The sequence below is a fragment of the Cnephaeus nilssonii genome, assembly GCF_951640355.1.
Source record: "Cnephaeus nilssonii genome assembly, chromosome: 6".
NCBI classification, from domain to species: Eukaryota; Metazoa; Chordata; class Mammalia; order Chiroptera; family Vespertilionidae; genus Cnephaeus; species Cnephaeus nilssonii.
The window spans coordinates 73,412,467-73,434,172 of record NC_137077.1 but is presented as its reverse complement, the minus strand read 5'-3'; the positions used below and the strand labels follow the sequence as shown (position 1 = coordinate 73,434,172).

The 21,706-nt window shown below is 37.9% G+C and overlaps 1 protein-coding gene across 3 annotated transcripts in view; it reads left to right on the top strand.

Moving 5' to 3' along the window:
* PPP1R12A (protein phosphatase 1 regulatory subunit 12A) overlaps positions 1-21,706 on the top strand; it is a 153,019-nt gene that overhangs the window by 79,616 nt on the left and 51,697 nt on the right. For all 3 annotated transcript variants that reach the window (XM_079775925.1, XM_079775926.1, XM_079775927.1), the window contains exons 3-8: positions 813-931; positions 6,516-6,675; positions 12,705-12,849; positions 19,857-19,931; positions 20,557-20,645; positions 20,801-20,958. In XM_079775925.1, the coding sequence (XP_079632051.1) occupies positions 813-931; positions 6,516-6,675; positions 12,705-12,849; positions 19,857-19,931; positions 20,557-20,645; positions 20,801-20,958 (746 nt within the window). The remainder of the gene's footprint in view (positions 1-812; positions 932-6,515; positions 6,676-12,704; positions 12,850-19,856; positions 19,932-20,556; positions 20,646-20,800; positions 20,959-21,706) is intronic.

Sequence of the window (21,706 nt, the reverse complement as noted above, 5' to 3'; positions counted from 1 at the left end):
CCCCAAGTTAAGAACTATTGCTTACGGCACGAGACTGGGAGCATGGAGATCAGTTAAGAAACCAGTCAGTATGGAGATAATGAAAAACCTTAGTGGAGACAGTTTGAAATGATCCTATGTAAGACTTTCTAATTATTATTAAAAATCAGCATTTTTTGGCCTGGGCCAGTGGCTCAGTTGATTGAAGCATCAGACCATATACCAAAAGAGTTGCTGGTCAATGGTCAGGACACATGCCTAGGTTGCAGGTTTACTCTCCGGTCTGGGTGCATAGGGGAGGCAATCAATCAGTGTCTATCCCTTTCTCTTTCCTTTCCTCTTTAAAACCAATAAAAATATCCTCGGGTAAGGATTTCTTTTTTAAATCAGCATTTTTTTATACAATGTATGTACATTATAGAAAAATTAGGAAATATAAAAAAAATATGCTTTACTGTAGTTTTTTAGAATTTAATACATATCCTGTTTTTTGGCTTTTTGGTGTGTTAAGATATGTTATTGATTTTTAGAAGCAAGGAAGGGAGATAGATAGATAGATAGATAGATAGATAGATAGATAGATAAACATCTTTCAGTTGCCTCCAGCATGCCCCTTACCAGAGATTGAGCCTGCAACCCAGGCATGTGCCCTGACCAGGACTCCAACCAGCAACCTTTCTGTGCACAGAACGATGCCCAGCCAACAGAGCCACACTGGCTAGGGCCCTATTCTTGATTTTTATGGCTGCTTTTAAATAATTTTCTTCATTGTTATGCATTTAGTCTTATTTCAATATCATCATTGCTTAACCATCTTACCTTTGATTTTACAGGTTTTTGATTGGTCATGGAGCACATGTAGGAGCTGTCAACAGTGAAGGCGACACACCGTTAGATATTGCTGAGGAGGAGGCAATGGAAGAACTACTTCAAAATGAAGTTAATAGGCAAGGTAATGTAAAAGCAGTCTAAATGGAAAAAATGTTTATAACTGTTTTAGAAAGAACATGATACTTTTTTAGTAAAATAATGGTTGGCATTGAAAGACAATTATAATTTGGGGGGGGGGGGGGAAGTCAGCTTATCTAACGTGCAGTATGATTCTACTTGAAAAATATACGTTTCTCAGCTCTGTATCTTAATATTTTTAAAGTTGGAAAGAAGTACCATAAGCGGTGGAATCCGGCATAAAATTATATGCTATTAAGAGCTTTGGAGAGAAATAAAACAGGCAAAAAGGGTAAGATGTGCATAGGATGAATGTGACACATTGTAAATTTAAATAAAGCAGTCAAGAAGTTCTCACTGATAAGGTGATATTTAAGCTAAAATCTGAATGAGGTGAGGACTGAATTATGTGGTTATGGGGAAAGAACATTCCAGACAGAGGGAATAACCAATGCAAAGATAGGAGGGTACCTGGTGTATTCAGAGAAGCAGCAAGTAGACCCATGTGACTGGAACAGGCAGAACAAGGAAGGAGCTGGAAGGAGATGAGGACACAGAAGTGAGCCACATTACATAAGGCCTTTTGGGCCATTGAAAGGACTTTGGCTTTTAATCTGAGTGAGGTAGGGAGCCAAGGGTTTGAAGTAGAGAAATGACATGATATGACTTGCTTCAGGAAGGTTCTCTGTGGCTGTTGTGTTGAGAATAGATTGTAGATAGTATGAGCAGAAGTAAGAGAATGACAATGGCAGAAGTAGGGTGCTGATAAATGAAGTGATGAGAAGAGGTTGGATTTTAGATAAATTTTGAAGGTTTGGCCAGGAGGATTGATTGATTAAATGTAGAGCATGTAAGAAAAAAGAAAGCAGAGGAGATTCTAAGATTTTTGGTTTGAGCAACTAGATGGATAAAGTTTCAATTTGAGAGGTGAATATTCTGGGAAAAGTAGATTTTGTAGGGAAAGTTCAGGGGTTCATTTTCAAGACATGCTGACTTTTTTCTTACCTATTAGATATCCAAGTAGAGAGAGATACAGGCTAGAGATATAAATTTGGGAGGTATAGATGAGGGGTGATTGCTTATGGGTAGAGTTTGTTTTAGGAGTGATGGTTGTTCTGAAACTGTAATAATTATAGCACAACTCTGCTGCAAATTTACTAAAAACCATTAAATTGTATACACTTCTGGGTATATACCCAGAGAATTAAAAGGAAGGTTTCAGAGATATTTGTACACGCATATTTATAACACTATTCACAATAACCAAAATATTAAAGGTAAACCTAATGTCCATCAACAGATGAATGGATAAGTAAAATATGCTACATACATATACTAGGATACTATTCATTGTTAAAAAGGAAATTCTGACATGCTACAGCATGGATGAAACTTAAGGGCATTATATTAAGTGAAATAAGCCATTCACATACTGTATGATTTCACTCGTGAGGTGTACCTCAAGTAGTCAAATTCATAGATAAAGTGGAATGATTACTTTCAGGAACTGGGAGGAGGTGGAAATGAGGACTTGTTTAATGGGTATAGCATTTCAGTTTTGCAAGATGAAAAGAGTTTTGGAAATTGGTTTACACAACAATATAAATGTACTTAACACTATTTAACTATATACTTTAAAATGGTTATTGAAGATGGCAAATTTTATGTTCCGGGTATTTTACTACAATTAAAATTTTAAATATATATAAATCATTATATATAGTGATTTCCACTATACTTCATTGTGGCAATGATTAAAAGGTTATTATCAGAAGAGAAATGTGTTTTACTAAGATTAAAGGATAAAGGAAAAGTATGAATATTGGTTTAGAGGGTTGACTGCTGCTGAAGTGTGATTCATCAGGTAATAGTGTTTAAGGAATAGAAGCTAAACCAGTTCCTTGAAAAGAGATTTTTATTCCTTGGGATTAGGAGAATTCCTAATGACTTCTCAGTTGTTCCTAGAAAAGAGATTTTTTTATTCCTTGGGATTAAGGAAATGCATGACTACTCAGTTGTTTAAAAAGAAGTCTTAGGCACTAAAACTGAGAAAATATTTAAATGCCTAAATAGAATTGAGGCATTATAAGAAGTGGTTGAAGATAATAGGAGAAACAGACACACACATTAGAAAAGTTGTCTTAAACTGAAGCTTGAATAAATACACAGAAGAGCTTTTAACAACTATGCTCTAGGCAGGCATTTTGGAGTAATGGGATCTTTAAGACGAGGAACTGGAAGAATACATATAACACAACACAAGCTAAAAAGAAGGGTATCTTATCTGCCATCTTGCACTGATGAGTGCCCAGATAGCTAACAATTTCCTGTAAAACTGGTTAAATAAATCTATTTATACTGTTTAATATTAGCAATTATTATGAACTAAGCAAGGTATGGAAATATACTGAAAACTTCTTGCCTTTGGTTCCCTTTTATATAAAGGAAACTGTTAGCAATGCTGATTTTAATTGTAATGATTCATTCAGTATTGATTAACTAGAGGCCCTGTGCATGAAATTCGTGCAGGGGGAGGTGGTGTCCCTCAGCCCAACCTGCACCCTCTCCAATCTGGGACCCCTTGAGGGATGTCCGACTGCCCGTTTAGGCCCGATCCCTCACACAATCCAGGACTGCTGGCTCTCAACTGCTCACCTGCCTGCCTGCCTGCCTGCCTGATTGCCCCTAACCACTTCAGCCTGCCAGCCTGATTGACCCCTAACCATTCCCCTGCCAGCCTTATTGATGTGATTGATGCCTAACTACTCCCCTGCTGGCCCAATTGCCCCTAACTGCTCTCCCCTGCTGGCCCAATCGCCTCCACTGCCCTCCTCTGCCGGCCTGGTCGCCCCTAACTGCCCTCCCTTGCCGGCCCGGTCGCCCCTAACTGCCCTCCCTTGCCGGCCTGGTCCCCCTAACTGTCCTCCACTGCCAACCTGGTCGCCCCCAACAGTCCTCCCCTGCAGGCCCGGTCACCCCCAACTGCCCGCCCCTGCTGGCCCAGTCGCCCCTAACTGCCCTCCCTTGCCAGCCAGGTCCCTCTAACTGCCCTCCCTTGCCAACCAGGTCCCCCTAACTGGATTGGGGCCGGGCCTGTCAGGAGGAGGAGATGGCAGGAGGTTGGCCAGCCAGCCCACTCCAATCGGAGCCCGATCAGGGCCAGGCTGGCTGGGGGGAGGGACTGTGGGTAGTGAGCCAGTTGGCCCCGCCCCCAAATGGGGGGGGCCAATCGGGGGCCAGCCGCCTGGGGGAGGGGCCATGGGTGGTTGGCCAACAGGCCCTGCCCCTGATCGGAGTGGGGGGACTGATCGGGGGCGGAGCTGGCTGTGGGGAGGGGCCAGAGGCGGTTGGCCAGCCGGCCCTGCCCTGCCCCTGATCAGGGTGGTGGGGGCCCATCTGGGGTGGGGCCAGCCAGGGGGAGGGGATGTAGGAGGTTGGCTAGCCACCCTGCCCTCTATTGGGGGGGTGATCAGGGCTGGAGACAGGCTGTGGGTAGATCGGGGTGGTGGGGCCCCATCGGGGTGGGGCCAGCTGGGGGGAGGGGCTGGGGGCTGATCAGGGTGGGGCTGGCCCAGGAGGAAGGGCTGCAGGGCAGTTGGCCGGCCGCCCCACTCTTGATTAGCGTGGGAGAGGCCAATCGGGGGCAGGGCAGTTTGTGGGAGTGGCCCCAGGAGGTTGGCCTGCCAGCCCCACCCCCAATGGGGCAGGTTCGCTGGCCGCAGTGGGCGTCATTGTGACTGGTCGTTCTGGTTGTTTTGGTGTTCCGGTCGCTGGCTTTTTATTTATATATATATATATATATATATATATATATATATATATATATATATATATATATTCATTTGCCTAGTCTTGACCTCTTTTCTGTTCTCCATACTCAGATATCCTCCTGACTACTTGATATCTCCAATTAAATGTCTATTGGAACATCTCAAACTTTAAATTGTTCATATTAAAATCTTAGTTTTTCACATTGCTCAGGCTAAAAACCTTTGCTTCATCCTTGACTTCTCTTTTTCTCCTACATCTAAACTAACAGCACATTCTATCAGTGTTATTCAAGAACCCAAAATCTAACCTCTTTACTAACTTCACTGCTACCAACCTGGTTTTAGTAACTGTAATCTTTTCTCTGGATATTGCAGTAGTTTTCTAATTAATACTTCAGTTTCTGCTCTTAACTTTCTAGTTTAAGTGGTCCTCTTAAATTAAGTCATATTGTATCACCCTGCTCATTGTAGATACCCTGATTTTTCTAATCAAAAGATCATTCTTAGTAAGTTTCTGTCTCGAGCCTATTACTACTTCCCTCTGCTTGGAATGTTCTCCAGTATTGTAGCATAGCTGTCACTTTTTTTCTTGCTCCAAATATCACCTTATCAAAGAGACTGTTCTTTACCAACTCATATGAGATAACACCTCTTTCTCATTACCCTCTGTCCTTCTGCTTTATTTTTCTTCACAAATGTATCATCTTCTGCCACGTAAGTTCATTTCTGTACCCATCGAAACTTATAAAATAGTCAACATATAGTAGACACTCAGTACATATTGAATGGATGGATGGATGAAAAATCCTGAATAGATAGTTGGATACATGCATATGATTTATAGGAGATATCTTAACTGAGGAGATGTATGTGTGTGTTGTGTGTGGTTTTATACTCATTTATTTACTCTATTCATTTAGTAAACATTTACTTATTGATCCCTTTTACTTTGTATCAGGTACTCATCCACCTCATCCACACAGTGGGGATACAAGATAAAAAAGCACTATCTTTACCTTTAATATTCTTCTCTAGTAAAATTGTTAATTCATTGTTAAATAGCCTGCAGATGAAGCAGTAAGACCTGAGATCATTCATGAATTTCAGGATTATCTTTTCTATTTTACTTTTTTTCTCAGGATACTGATCTCTTTGAAGGTAAGAACTAGAATATCCTGTTCCTTTTGAGTTCTTTCCACTCTTACTATCTCAACCTAGCACAGTGCTTAGTAAATTCTTTAATTTAATGAATATCTACATATTAATTATAAAACTAATACTAATGGTATAGACAATGTAGGTATGTTGGAAAAGGAAAGAGTGTTTGTTAGACAGATAATCTGTTGTAAGGTCTGGTAAATTTTAGATGAAAACAGCACCTCCAAGTTGAATGTTTAGTAAACATTTGTACCTAATAGGTTAGAGTTCAGAGAACTGGTTAAAGCAGTAGATAGGAATATGAGGCTTAATTACATATGATTGATTTTTTTTTAAAAACACATTTTTTTATCAAGAGATGATATACTTAGGTAAATATTCACATTTTAAAAACAAAAGGAATAATCAGAAAAGTTAAAAAGATAGCCAAAATAATATTGTGGGACAGAAACTAAATAATCAGCAGAGAAGGCTAATAAAATATCCACAATATTCCCACAGTTTTTCATTTAACCAGTTTGTTATAAACAGCCCATTTTTCAAAAATATAATTTCACTTTTAATCTTTATTTAAACTTAAAATGTTTTAGAAAATTTTATTTTCCAACATAGAAAAACATTTTCTGTAAAGAATAATAAAAACAATTTTAATTTTATCAGGTGTTGATATAGAAGCAGCTCGAAAGGAAGAAGAACGGATAATGCTAAGAGATGCAAGACAATGGCTAAATAGTGGTCATATAAATGATGTCCGGCATGCAAAATCTGGAGGTACAGCACTTCATGTTGCAGCAGCTAAAGGCTATACAGAAGTTTTAAAGTAAGTTTTATTTTTCACAGTTGTTTTCATACTTCGATTTGTTTTCTTTAATTCAGTGTTCCTTTTCTTAAGATACCCTGCAAACATTTCAAAACAGCTTATAAAAGCTATTTAACATTCATTTACAGAAGAAAAACTACCTTGAATATTATTGCTTTGTTTCTAAAGCTCTTTCTTTCACTCTCAAATTTTTATTATTTTACAGTTGTTTCTTTAGTTGCAATTTTCCAGTAAGTAAATAAGTATCAGACAACCTTTATCTGTTACCTTCTGGGCTTATAAATTATTATAGTCATTTTGGGGTTCCCAGAAACTCTGGTTTCTGAGACTAAGAACAATGTCATATGTTAACATATTTCTGTTTATATATTCTGAGAGCTTAATTCTCAAAATTCTAAGAGTTTGGTTTCTATTAAATATTTGTTAACATGTAATTTATCTAAAATAGTTTCTTTTTACTATATGTATACTGGGTCTCAAATGCTAGTAGCATAGTATTAAATATCAAGCTGTAAGCAACTTAGACTATATAAGGATATATTTTGATCAAATTTTTTTGGAGCAAAGTTCTTTATATCACAAATTTTTGTGGGTTTATTTGTTTTTTACTTATGCAATACAAAGGTGTTGGCAACTATGTGAAAAAAATAATTCAGTGCATAGCTTTTGTTATGTGTATGTGAAAGGAAATAAGATTGGCCCTAGCAAAATCTACTGTGTCCTTTATATTGCTTTTATTCCTCTTGAGTTTCTAATGTCATGTTCTTATTCCCTCTCCTCAGTAAAAAAAGTGAAGCAGTGTGTGTCAACTATTCCCAGATTTCCTCCTTTTTTCAGTCCCTACACTTCAATAATTTAAGCCTTCTCTTGGAGTAGTACAGTTAACTTCTTATTAGTTTCCTTGTTCTCTGTCTGGCTCTCTCTAATCCAAAATTTTTCAAACTTTCAGACTCCATTAGCGGGTCATGAAATGAACTTAGTGTGTCACCAATAGCGTTTTGTTTTTGTTTTTGTTTTTGTTTTTTTTTAAAGAAAGAATTGGAAATATCAAAGGATATTGCATATGGTAAAGGTAAATATAACTTGTTAAAACTCCTTTTTCTGTAAACATGTACTAATTATATATATATATATATATATATATATATATATATATATATATACACATACACATACTTTTTTTTTTCTGGATTACACTGTAAATAGATTATAGACTGCTTTCAAGTGGTCTTTGTAATTAGGTTATCCAGGCTCTTAAAATCCTTCATTAAGATTCTCAGTAGAAATTAGAATATATGTTAAACTCCTTAACTTAGCAAATAAGACCATTTATTATCTGGCCACTGGCTCCTTTTTTAAATTAAGCTGCTATCATTGCTCTTTAAGCATGCATTATTCAATCTATGTACTTGAAATTCTGTCATGATGTCTTAATACCCTACTCTTGTTTCTGTCTAAATAACCTTTATTCACCATTGCTTCAACTTGAAGGCATATTTCTTTCAATCTTTTAACTCAGTTAAGCCTCTTAAGCCTATGAAAAATTAAAATTAAATGTTCAACCTCATCCTATCTAATAAAGAGGGAGTATGCTAATTGACCATCACTCCATCACAAAGATGGCTGCACCCACAGCTGAAGCCAAGTTCCCATAAGGTGCCTTAACGAGCAATCAGCAGGGACCTGAGGCTACGCCCTCTCCTGCCCCCAGAGGGCTTGACAGGGGACCTCAGGCTGCGCCCCCGCCCTGGCATCAGGCCAGGGGACCTGAGGCCATGCCCCCTGCCTGGTGGGGTTTGACGGGGACCTCTAGGTGCGCTTCCCGTCCTGGTGCTGGGCTAGGGGACCTCAGGCTGCTCCCCCCGCCCCAGCGCCAGGCTGGGGGACCTCAGACCGCACCCCCTGCCCAGTAGGGCTTGACGGGGGACCTCAGGCCACGTTCTCCACCCCAGCATCAGGCCAGGGGACCTGAGGCTGCGCGCCCCCTGCCTGTTTGGGCTTGACAGGGGACCTCAGGCCGTGATCCCCACCCAGCGGGGCTTGACGGAGGACCTCAAGGTGCACCCCCAGTGCTGGGTCGGGGGAACTCAGGCCGCGCTCACCACCCCAGTACCAGGCCAGGGAACCTCAGACCGCACCCCCCGCCCGGTGGGGCTTGACGGGGGACCTCAGGCCTCGCCCCCAGCCCCGGCGCCAGGCCAGGGGACCTGAGGCCACACACCCCGCCCGGCAGGGCTTGATGGGGGACCTCAAGGTGTGCTTCCTGTCCTGGTGCTGGGCTAGGGGACCTCAGGCTGCTCCCCCTGCCCAGCGGGGCTTGATGGGGGACCTGAGGCTGTGCCCCCTCCCAGGAGGGCTTGACAGGGGATCTCAGGCAATGCCCACCACCTGGCGGGGCTTGACAGGGGATCTCAGGCCATGTCCCCCACCTGGCGGAGCTTGAAGGAGGACCTCAAGGCACGCCCCCCTGCCGTGGTCTGGGCTGGGGGACCTCAGGCCACGCCCCCTGTCCTGGCACCGGGCCAGGGGACCTGAGACTACGTTCCCTGCCCGGCAGGGCTTGACAAGGGTGGGACTGGCCGGTCTGGATCTTGCCCAATGGGGCAGGGGCCTGCTGGGTCTGGGTCTCATGCTATTTTGAGACGCATGTGAGTGGGCGGGGACTTGACTCTGGGTCCCGTGGTGCGCCCCAGACTCTGACAGAAGGAAGGTTTTCATATACATTTTACTACTTTTCTTTCATCTCTGACACTTGTATTATAGAGAAAGGGCAAATAGCAATATTAAATTGTTTCCTCTAATTAATCCCCTTTTAATGTGCATGAATTTTGTGCACCGGGCCACTAGTTCATAATAAGTGCAGATAAACTATAATGAATTACCAATTTATCTATCATATAACAAAAATCAAAATGTTTGGCAGTATAAAATTGAGCAAATTCTGTTAAAGTAACAGTTATTCTTTAGCTTACCAGTTCTACCTCTGGGAATTTTTTTTAACATATTCTCACTCACATAGGAAGTAAGGTATGTGGGAGCAGTGTTGTTTGTAATAGGGGTCGGAGAATGTTGAAGGAATGTGATACATCCTTTCACTTGAATACTCTGTAGCGATTAAAACAGTATACATCGCCCTGGCCCTGTGGCTTAGTGCTTTAGAGCATCAGCCTGCACACTGGAGGATCACAGGTTCAGTTCCAGTCAGGGGCAGGTACCTGGGTTGCAGGTTTGAACCCCACCCCTAGTTGGGGCTCATACATGAAGCAACTAATCAGTATGTCTCTCTCACATCTGTGTTTCTCCCCTGCCCTTTCCCCTCCCTTCTACTCTCTCTAAAAATCAATGTAAAAAATACCCTCACTCCTTGGGTGAAGATTAAAAAACAAAAAAACACTACATATAAATATGGAAAGAGCGCTAGGGCATATTTTTAAATGTCAAAAACCAAGGAGAAAAGTGTGTATAATCTGTACTTATTTAACATCTTTTAGTTGTATTTGCTTAATATGCATAAAATTTCTCTAAGCATTCAATCAAAATATTTACACTAATAAAAGAGTAAGATGCAAATTGACCATACCTTCTCAATGCCCACCAACCAATCAGGAGTGAGTATGCAAATTAACCCAACAAATATGGCGGGCGGGCGGGGGTGGGGCGGGATGCTTGCATCATCGCTATGACGACAACACAGGCATTCCGCACCGCCCCAGCTGCTCCGGGCTTCTGGGCAGTGTGGGAAGGCGGAAAGGTGGCTCCGGCTGGAGTGAAGGCGGTACGGCAGCCAGAGGGAAGGAAGGCCAATTCTTGCATGAATCTTCGTGCATCGGGCCTCTAGTATAGTATGGTTATCTATAGGGAGGTGAAACTGGTTAAAGGTCAGCAGCAAGAGACTGACTTTGTTATATAGCCACTTACTCTTTTTCATTTTTGAAGCTTGTGAATATATTATTTATGAAAATACATAAATAAAAGTACATGTAAAATAAAAAATAGAGTATCTTTTTCAAATGTATTCTTTTTAAAAAAAAGTATCTTTATTGTTGAAAGTATTAAAGATGTCTTCTTTTTTTTCCCCATTGAGCCCACACCTGCCCCCCGCCCCCGCCCCCCCCCCCCTGCCCCTTCCAGGCTTTCACCACACTATTGTCTGTATCCATGGGTTATGCATATATGCATATAAGTTCTTTGGTTAATCTCTTCCCACCCACCCTGCCTTCCCTCTGAGGTTTGACACTCTGTTTCATGCTTCTATGTCTCTGGATCTGTTTTGTTCATCAGTTAATTTTGTTCTTTAGATTCCACATATGAGTGAGATCATGTGATACATGGCTTTCTCTGACTGGCTTATTCCTCCCACGTACCCCTTCCCAAAAATACACACACAATTCTCTTTCAGTTGATTTTGATGCTTTTCAGTTCTGTATTCCCATTGCATCCCCATTACAGAACCTATCTGTGGGGGTTGATTGTTGTTTTACTTACTAGATTTTTGTCCTTCATTAGAAGCTCTTTGAATGTAAGTACTGTCATATATATTTTAGTATCCTTTTATGGCCTGGCATATACAGAGAACCATCTATTTGGGGGTGGAGAGGGGAGGAATGTATTTACCTTCCTGACTCTTTTCTCTCCAAACAGGCTCCCAGGTACTTAAAATTTTATATTGTTCAGGATATTTAATATTATTATAATTCATATTTTCTAATGGGGGATATATTTTATTATCTTATATCCCAGTATTATTTTTGTCTCTATTATATAAATTTTCTGATAATTCATATATTAATGGACATATTTTTATTTAAACCTCTGGATATATATGTGTTAGCCTGTTCTTTAAAAGATTGGTGGCTCTTAAGGGTTGGTCTGCAGGTAGGTGACAAGCATGGTATGAGAATCATATGGGGGACTTATTAAAAATATAGATTTACAGGGACTTATCCTAATATGCTGCTTAATCTAAGAGGTCTACAGTGGAGCTAGGGAATCTTTTTTGTTGTTTTTTAACAAACTCTTCAAGTGGTTCTGTTCTGGAGCCAGAATTGGACATCGCTGCTTTAGATATTGTTAGGAAATAGGGAATTAGTACTTAAAACATAAATAAAGGAAGGGTTATGTATTAGCTATCACTACCACCTTCTGTAGGTAAAAAGAAGCTCTTCTCAAGTTCAACATCTTGGAAAGTAAGGTAAAGGTCACAGATTTCATGAGTTGTAAAGTACTTAGTGTTTTGCCTGTGTGTGTGGAGCTGTGCTATGTGCAATTTATGGACCCATTCTTTGCTCTCCGTGAGCTTAATTTCTAAGTAAAATAAAGGTTGATGTCAGTGTACAGTTAGAAGGGTATACTAACATAATCTGTGTAACTCTTTGCATTGTATTAAAATGTATTCCTGTTTTCTAGCTTTGTTGATGATTGGATATCTGCTTTCTACTGCTGCAGAAAAGTAGACTGGGCCCTTGGAATATTTGTTTTGCTTTGTTTTGTTTGTTCCTAACAGTCATATTGTCATTTTCCTATGAAAATTTTCCACAGTAGATCATAAAGATTTGTGAAAACTTTCACAAACTAATTCCTATACTGTAAGGCAACAAAAATACTATGAAGTAAGCTTGTTTGATCCAGGTATATTTTTTAGAATATATTTAGTCTGAGATGGTTTTTCATATGGACACCTGAAGATTTCCCTGCAATGAATGATCTCACATTGAAAAATTATAGGCTTTTCTCTGAAAATTTTAATTACAGGTCATATTAACAAGAATTAATCAGTGTCACACCATAAGACTTATAATCACTAGGAATTAATTAAAGCTGAATGCATTATTATGGCAGTAACTAAAGATGCTCTTTGCCAGTGTTTTCTGAGAATTTCTTTTGCCCTGTTTCATTAATGTAGGGGAGGGTTGAACTATGAAAAGAGAAGTATATTGCAAATTTTGTTAACTCGCATGGTATAAAGCTATTGGTTACATTTGTTCATTTCTAGATTTTAATGATTATCTAACTTACTATAATTTCTTTAGACTTTTAATACAGGCAGGCTATGATGTTAATATTAAAGATTTTGATGGCTGGACACCTCTCCATGCTGCAGCTCACTGGGGTAAAGAAGAAGCATGTCGAATATTAGTGGACAATCTGTGTGATATGGAGATGGTCAACAAAGTGGTAGGCCTTTTTACTGTATTTTAAACATTTTAACTTTTAGAAATATAATTTTAGTCTTAGAATATTAAAAGAATATTATTAATTCTTTTTCAGCTACCGATGATGTGATTTTGGCCTTATTCTGCAAAGAAAGAATTATTACTCTTTCCATAATCATATTATCATACATATAGCATAGATTTGGGTACTTCAGTTGAAATTATATTCTTTAGAATTCATAATTTTAGAACATTTTGGATCTCTATATGTTTTCTTCTGTCATTATATTTATGAATTGGAACACATGCAGAAGTCAGTTTCTAATTCTTTGTACCTGATAGTCCAATTTGCTTGCTTATAGTAGCTTTTTAACTGACATGGATAGTAGGGTCTTACTAGTATATCAGAAAAGAATGGTAAAAACCATAAAGTTTTATGCCAAATAAGATCATTGAGATGCAACATCTAGTCTCCTAGTTTTGCAGATGGGAAAAGTTTAGTGAGGTAAATGATTTACTTTAATATCACTCAATTTAGGTAGAGGGAGCAAATGTCATGAACATATTCAAGTTATCAGATTCCTTATTAGATTATATTTTTCTCCTCTGCTCCCTTTCAAGTGCCATCAGTAAGTTACCAGTGTCACCAATATTCTTACTAGTTCCCTCCCACTCCCTGTCAGTAGGTAATAAGGATCATTTACCAACAGTTGGTTTGGCAGAGCTCAAAACTTGTGTCTTTTAGTGAGCTTAATTATCCTTAACTTCCATTGAATATCCCTCATATATTGCATTTCATAGGCTAATTTAGTAATGAATACTAAACTAGAGGCCCGGTGCACGAAATTCGTGCACAGAGGGGGGGTGTCCCTCAGCCCAGCCTGCACCCTCTCCAATCTGGGACCCCTCGAGGGATGTCTGATTGCCCGTTTAGGCCCGATCCCACCGTCAGACATCCCTCTCACAATCCAGGACTGCTGGCTCCCAACTGCTTGCCTGCCTGCCTTCCTGATTGCCCCTAAGTCGCTTCTGTCTGCCAGCCTGATCACCCCTAACCACTCCCATGCCAGCCTGATTGATGTCTAACTGCTCCCCTACCAGCCTGTTTGCCCCCAACTTCCCTCCTCTGCCAGCCTGGTCACCCCTAACTGCCATCCCCTGCAGAGTTGATTGCCTCCAACTGCCCTCCCTTGCAGGCCTGGTGCCTCCCAACTGCCCTCCCCTGCTGGCCATCTTGTGGTGGCCATCTTGTGTCCACATGGGGGCAGGATCTTTGACCACATAGGGGCAGCTATCTTGATCTTGTGTGTTGGAGTGATGGTCAATCTGCATATTACTCTTTTATTAGATAGATAGAGGCCTGGTGCACGGGTGGGGACCAGCTGGTTTGCCCTGAAGGGTGTCCTGGATCAGGGTGGGGTTCCCTTGGGGTGTGGAGAGGCCTGGGCGAGGGACCTATGGTGGTTTGCAGGCCAGCCACGCCCCTGGTGACCCAAGCAGAGGCCCTGGTATCTGGAATTTATTTACCTTCTACAATTGAAACTTTGTAGCCTGAAGCAGAGCCAAGCCTTCTGCTAATCCGTGGCTGCCGCCATTTCTATAATTGAAACGTTGTATCCTTGAGTGGCGGCCTGGGCCCACCAGAGTGTGTGGAAAGCTTGGCTTCTTCTGTTGCCAGGGAAACCCAATGGTAGCCATCTTGGTTGGGGTTAATTTGCATACTCGCCCTGATTGGCTGGTGGGCGTGGCTTGTGTAGCGGAGTGGTGGTTAATTTGCATATTATCTTTTTATTAGAGAGGATTACTTAGTATATGTTCCTAAAATGATCTCATGGGTCCAGATGGGTACATCTAATTGTCCAAATGGGTACATCTAATTCTATTGTGTTCATTAAATACAGGTGCTTGTACTGTTACTCTAGTAACTGCATGTTCTAACTGGGGATCTGCAAAGGGAAGAGATATACATACCCAAGATTTTCCCACGAGTGTTTGTAGGTTGAGGTAGTAGTGCAGATTCATGTCCTAGTTGCTGACATAAAAAAATAGAGAAGCCCTCTGAACTTCTTTGTTCTTTCTGGAGTATTTCATATATGTATTTATAAATTACTTTAAGTAAGAAATGTGCAGGCATGAAAATCATAGGAAGTGGTGAAAATCTGCAGGGAAGTCAGGATAAAAAATGTTTGAAAATGATACATCTGTAAGTATAGGTTTGCCCTTATAAATAAGTGTCTTCAATCTAAATTTTTATCAAAACTTGATAACTTGCTTTGTCTATTTTTAAAATAACAGTTTTCTGTTTTGTAATCAGCAATAGAAGATGAATACATGTTGATACTATTTAATTTTAAGTTAAAGGCCAGCTAATTTTAGCTTGACAATTCATATTACTCTCCCATGTAGAAATTCCCCTCAGCAGTTGGTATTTTTCTGGAGAAATTAGCAAATGAATATCTGTTACCTTCTGATCTCTGTTCTGCATTCCTGCATCCCAAATTGTGCCCCCATAAGCCACTTGTCCACTGACAAGGCAAGTGCTGATACTGGTTTATTCAGTGATAATGGCCTCCATTTAAGGACCAGAAGAGAAAAGCTTATCGCTTGAAATGGTTTTCCAAAAAAGTTACAACACTTCCTACTTTAAACATGTTGTTTTGCTCTAAAACATGCACATTATATAGTATGTATGAGAAAAAGTCATTTTATCTTGCATCTGTTCTATCATTGTCTAATTCCTATGCCGTTTAATTTATAATTATGCTCTAGGGAAAAAAAACTGCATATAAAATAATTTTGGCCCTGGCCAGTGTGGCTTCAGTTGGTTGAGCATCATCCTGTAAACTGAAGGGTGGCGAGTTGGATTCCAGTCAGGGCACATACCCAGGTTTCGGGTTTGCTCCATATTCAAGGCGTGGATAGGAGGCAACCGATCTATGTTTCTCTTTTACTTCAGTGTTTCTCTCTCTCCCTCTCATTCCTCTCTCTCTCAAATAATTTAAATAATCATTTTTGCTTTATCTTGTTCCTATATTACTATGCTAGCAGTTCCTTGGGTCACCTTTTTTAATGTATTAAGGTATGTTTTAATACCTTATCTCCTCATTTTATCACTTTAGTAGATCTTTATCTGATCTTAAGAGAATTGTGCTCATAATTCCTTAGAATTTTTTGGTTTTCAGCTTATTTAAGACAACGCTAGCCTTTTAACAACTATATGAAGTTGTTATCTGAGTTTTGCAAATTCAGGACAAACATAATCAGAGAAATTGAGTAATTTTCATAATGCCCTAATAATGGTTTCCTTTTAGTCTGCTAAGTTTTTCTGTAACTTTTTCTTAGTTTTTGAGTTCTCATATGTTTTATGAGATACTGACTCATAAGTTATAAAAATAGATTTTTAAATTTTTATTCAAATATTTTTCTCTTAAAATATTAAGATTTAATAGGAAGGGGCTGCATAATATACATAGGATTTTGAAGGCTTTTGTGGCATAAATATAACCAAATACAAGCTTTTTATTTATTTACAATTTTGCCTATGTGACTTAGGCTGTCTCTCTTTTCATTGGTTACATTTTAAAATAACATGTCATACTTCATATTCAATCAAAACAAATTAGTCTTAATTGTGTAAGCCTGCCTATATGAATTTATCTTGTCATTTGATAGTTTCTTCAATACTTGTAGATTGAATTTTTCACTAAATTTCTTTTTTAAATTATATCCAAAAATGTAAAGGTACTTTCAGAGAGTTTAGATAAATTCTTTAATAGAAAACCTAATTTGGGGAAATGTATAATATGGAAACTGTAGAGAAAGATTAAAAAGTTTTTCTATGTGAAAATGGGAGAAATGTGCTCAAATTATATTTAGAAATTTAGTCTTGTTTCTTTAATTTTTGCAAACTCAAAACACATTTGCTTTCATTTTAAATTACTATAAGTTCTGATACAGATTTTAAATAGAAAAGTTTTTATTTTGCTTCCTTAACTAATTAAAAGAATTATTTTACTAGAATGTACCCAAATATTAACTATGGTGCCTTTATAGTTGGAATTTTCTCTGAATGCGGTATTACAATCATTAGTAGACAACTGTTTAACTTTAATAGCTGTCATTATAAAGATTTAGATGAATAACAAAACTGCTGCTGTTATTAATGGACACAAGGATTGTTTTTCCTGATTCTATCTGAGCTTATTCTTTTTTTTTTAAATATATTTTATTGATTTTTTACAGAGAGGAAGGGAGAGGGATAGAGAGTTAGAAACATCGATGAGAGAGAAACATCGATCAGCCGCCTCCTGCATACTCCCTACTGGGGATGTGCCCGCAGCCAAGGTACATGCCCTTGACTGGAATCGAACCCGGGACCCTTCAGGCCGACGCTCTATCCACTGAGCCAAACCGGTTAGGGCTCTGAGCTTATTCTTATTTTCTGAAAAGATAATATAGCTGTAGAGACAGATTCTTTTTCCACTTTCTCTTCATTAACTGCATGACCTTGGGCAAATGCCATACCCTCAGAGCCTGAGTTTCCTCATTTGTATAATGGGAATCATAATAATGCTTGTCCTGAGTACTTCACTGTTGTAAAGATAAAGAAAGATCATACCTGCAAAGGCAATTCAGTTAGAGTAAATGAGGAAGGAAGAATGAAGAGACTGTACAGTTAAACAGTGGCTCTAGTAATTTACAGATGTAGTGGACTGATTTGTTTAAGCATTGTGCCCTCCCCAATAGTTTCCTGGTTGCTTTGAGTGACTGCTTATATGCCCTACTTTTTAGTACCCTATTAATGAAGCATTGTAGCCTTATAGTAGTTACAGTTGGTTAGGCTTCAAAACTGTTTTAGTTATTGTTTAAAGATAATGGTTAAGTTATTGAGTTAAGTTAATGGGTGTGCTCTTTAAAATTAGAAACTTCTCAGTGTTTATGGCCTACATTTTACTCTAGTTTTTATTCTCTATCAGCTGCTGTTTGTGAAGTAGACTCGATTATTAAGGGAGAAAGTAAAAAGAAAGGTTAGTAAGGTGATCCTGTTTCTTATTCTTATAAAAGAAAATTCCTTGGTTCTAAAATAACCGCATTGTACTTAATTACTGCTAAAATTTTATTACAATTTTTAAAAATGATCAAGGTGCGGTATTTCTTTATGAGAAAGGTTGATAAATGCTTAAAAGAATACTTAAAAAGAAACCAGTGAGATATTTCCACATAATAACATGATCTTGAACACAGTTTGCTTAGCAAGTACAGCATATGTAATATTACAGATCTAATCATACAGAGAGAGTATGGTATAGCAAAACGGGGATTAACATGTATGGCTAATCTAAAAGTCACTTTGTAATTTTGAGCCAGATGTTTTGTCTCAAAGCCCTTTATTCTTTAGGAATTTAATTCTCAGCATTTAATACTCAAGGTGGAAATGGGGAAAAAAGATTTATTAAAGCTAAAACGTTTGAACGAGGTGGGAAAGATAGATTGCCTCTTAATTTCCTAGTGGGAAGACTTCCTAATAAGAAAAGGCAGATATAAAAGTGTTCTTCAATCTTATAAATTTTAAATGTCATACATTCCCCTATTGTAATTAAGAAGCATTTTATGCATTTTTAAGATATGTGTTGTAAACCATATCTTTTATAAATAGACAGTGGAAAAACTAGCTCAAATATTGAGTAGCTTATATTTCATTTCATAGTGTTGGGAAATGTAATTCCTATCTAAGTAGATGTCAACACCCTGCTAATAGAATAGAATTGAGGATTGTAATTTTGTTTGCTTTAAATGGAAGAATTTGTGTCATTATTATCTATCCGTCTGGCTTTGGTGTGGCTATGAGGACACCTGTTATAAAAGAAATTTGAGTTTCCTTTCAGAGTGATTTCTAGTTGAAAAAAGTTAAATGTTTTCTAAGAAAGAATCATACACTGGCTAATGTATAGGGTAGAATATATTATAAATAATGAACCTTTTGGCATGTTGGAAACTTGTACCAGTAGGGTTATTATAAGGACTAATGCAGGCAGCAGGAAAAATCCTGTATTTAGTTAGCAACTCTTTTAAATTTTCTTTTCCACACTGAATAAAAATATATTGACAGATGTTCATTTGGATTGATTTTTTTAAACTAAGCCATACCTGTGGCAGGCTGAACTTCAAGCAGTTTTGAAATATATTTTTAAATTTTATTACTCTAAGAAATGTGTTAATTTTTGTAGAGGAATCAAAAAGTAATAAGGCTTCCAAAGGTTAAACGTAGAGTTACCACATGACCCAGTCATTCCACTCATAAACTATACACCCAAGAAAATGAAAACAGATGTCCAAACAAAAACTTGGACACAAATATTCACAACAGTCTTATTCATTATATATAGCAAAAAGCAGAAAACAAAAGTAAATGTTCATCAGCTCATGAATAGATTAGCAAATGTGGTGTGTCATACAATGGAATTTTATTCAGCAATAAAAAGAAATGAAGAAATGAAACATGCTACAGCATGGATGAACCTTGAAAACATACAGAGTGAAAAAAGCCAGTCAAAGGATCACATATTGTGTGATTCCATTTATATGAAATGCTCAGAATAGGCAAATCCATACTAACAGAAAGTAGATTAGTGGTTGCCTCAGGCTAGGAGTTGGGGATGGTTAAGTGGGGAGGTGACTGCTAATGGGTTTGTCTTTTCTTTTTTGGGTGATCATAATGTTCTAAAGTTGATTGTGTTGTAAAACTGTATGAATATACTAAAAATAACAACCATTGAATTGTATAGTTTAAATGGGTGATTTGTATAGTATGTGAATATATAAAATTGTTACAAAAAAGTAAGGAAAGGTGTATCAGCTACTTCTCTCTCACATGGATTTCTCATACATCTCCTTTGAGTTATGTATACTATGTTTTATAACTACCATAAAATAGTTACCTTTTTTCTGTATAATCATACAGAATCACCAAATGCATTTTATAATTTATTGACTTTATGCCATTACCACCCCCCCTTGTTTCCTACCTAGGGCCAGACAGCCTTTGATGTAGCTGATGAAGACATTTTAGGATATTTAGAAGAATTGCAAAAGAAACAAAATCTGGTATGTTTGATGACTGTCTAAAAATTGTCTACATTAGTGAATTATCTTAATAGCTTTGAATTTCAGATAGATTAAAAAAAATTATTGTGATGTTTTATGCTTTCTGGCCATCAAACTAAAATGACAGTGAAAGAGAACGAAGTAGTGTTGTGTTTGCCTGTGTTGCTTAGCCCTATATTTCTAAATTCCCCTTCACAAAATGAATCCTTCTATAATGTATATGTCCTAAATAATAACATGTTCTAATTTAATTAGAAAGTAGAGGCTATAAAATCTCAGATTTCTCAAATAGCAGGCCCTGGATAAGCAAGGGGTGATCTTACAAGGAAACAGATTTTTAAGTAAAATATTATCAGACATCCTATGTGGTGATTGGGCCCTGACTTTTTAGTGAAATAAAGTTGAGAGGGATCTAAGAGAATCCAAATTCATGGAGTTTTTTAATTATCTTGTCTTTTTTATTCTTTACCTAAGCCCTTTTTAGGTACAACTTAAATATTTTATTTGTTTTATTTTGGTTGTCTTTAGTGTTTGGAAAACTATCTTATTATTTTAAATTTCGTATGTTACTAATTAATATTATTTTAATAGTATTCTTATTTTCCTTTGCATAACTTTCATAAAGCTCCATAGTGAAAAACGGGAGAAGAAATCTCCACTAATTGAATCAACAGCTAATATGGATAATAATCAGTCACAGAAGACCTTTAAAAAGTAAGTAAAATATTAAAAGTAGGTTTCGTTATTGTAATGAATGAGTTGGCATGCTGGCCACAGGCATGATTGTTAAATTTTGTATGTCTGGGGAAAAATTATGTATTTTGACCTTTTGTGCTTATAATTATTTGAAAGCTGTTTTCCTTTCACAGCAAAGAGACATTGATTATAGAGCCAGAGAAAAATGCATCCCGTATTGAATCTCTGGAACAAGAAAAGGTTGATGATGAAGAAGAAGGAAAGAAAGATGAATCTAGCTGCTCTAGTGAAGAAGATGAGGAAGATGATTCAGAATCAGAAGCTGAAACAGGTAAAATTTGAAGGATAAAAGGATTTTCAATGATTTTTTTAGTCGTGTTAAGTTGAGATCAAGTGTTAAGTAATTGTGAAACTTTTCAGACTTATTTGCTACTTGTTTGGATACTTACCAAGCCAGTAAATTACCTTTCAGGGAGTATAGTTGTGATCTTTTTTTTTTTTTTTTTTTCCCCTAATTACCTGGAGGCTCCTGTCCACCTCTGTCTCTTTCTTACCTTTTTAGGTTTGACAGTAAAGAGACTTCTAACTCTCCCTTAGGATGTTGTAGATAAGGTCTAAATGGACTTACAGTAATTCAACAATGGTCTTATTATTTTCTGAGGCCCTAAAGTCCAGAAGCAGGTCCCAGCAGCATCTCAAATATTACCCAAGATATAGTAAAATTTTAGAAAGTTGGAAATGAATCAAGATTTCCTTACACTCCTACTTTCTTGTCAGAGTGTAGGGAAATTTACTTTGAGAAATTTTAAAGATGGTAAAAGTATAATAAATATTCATATTTTAACTACCAAGACTTAATTAACTGTTGACATTTAGCTATATTTGCTTTAAATTTTTCTTTTAATAAAATTAAAACATTATAGTTGTCTTCTTTATATACCCTAGTCTACATCCCTTTCCTTTCTTTCCAAAGGCAGTTACTATCATGACTTCTTTTTGTAATCTTCTAGTCCATTTTTATACTCTTATCTTACATGTACATTCAGAAATAATACAAAGTAATTATAAGGTTGTTCTTT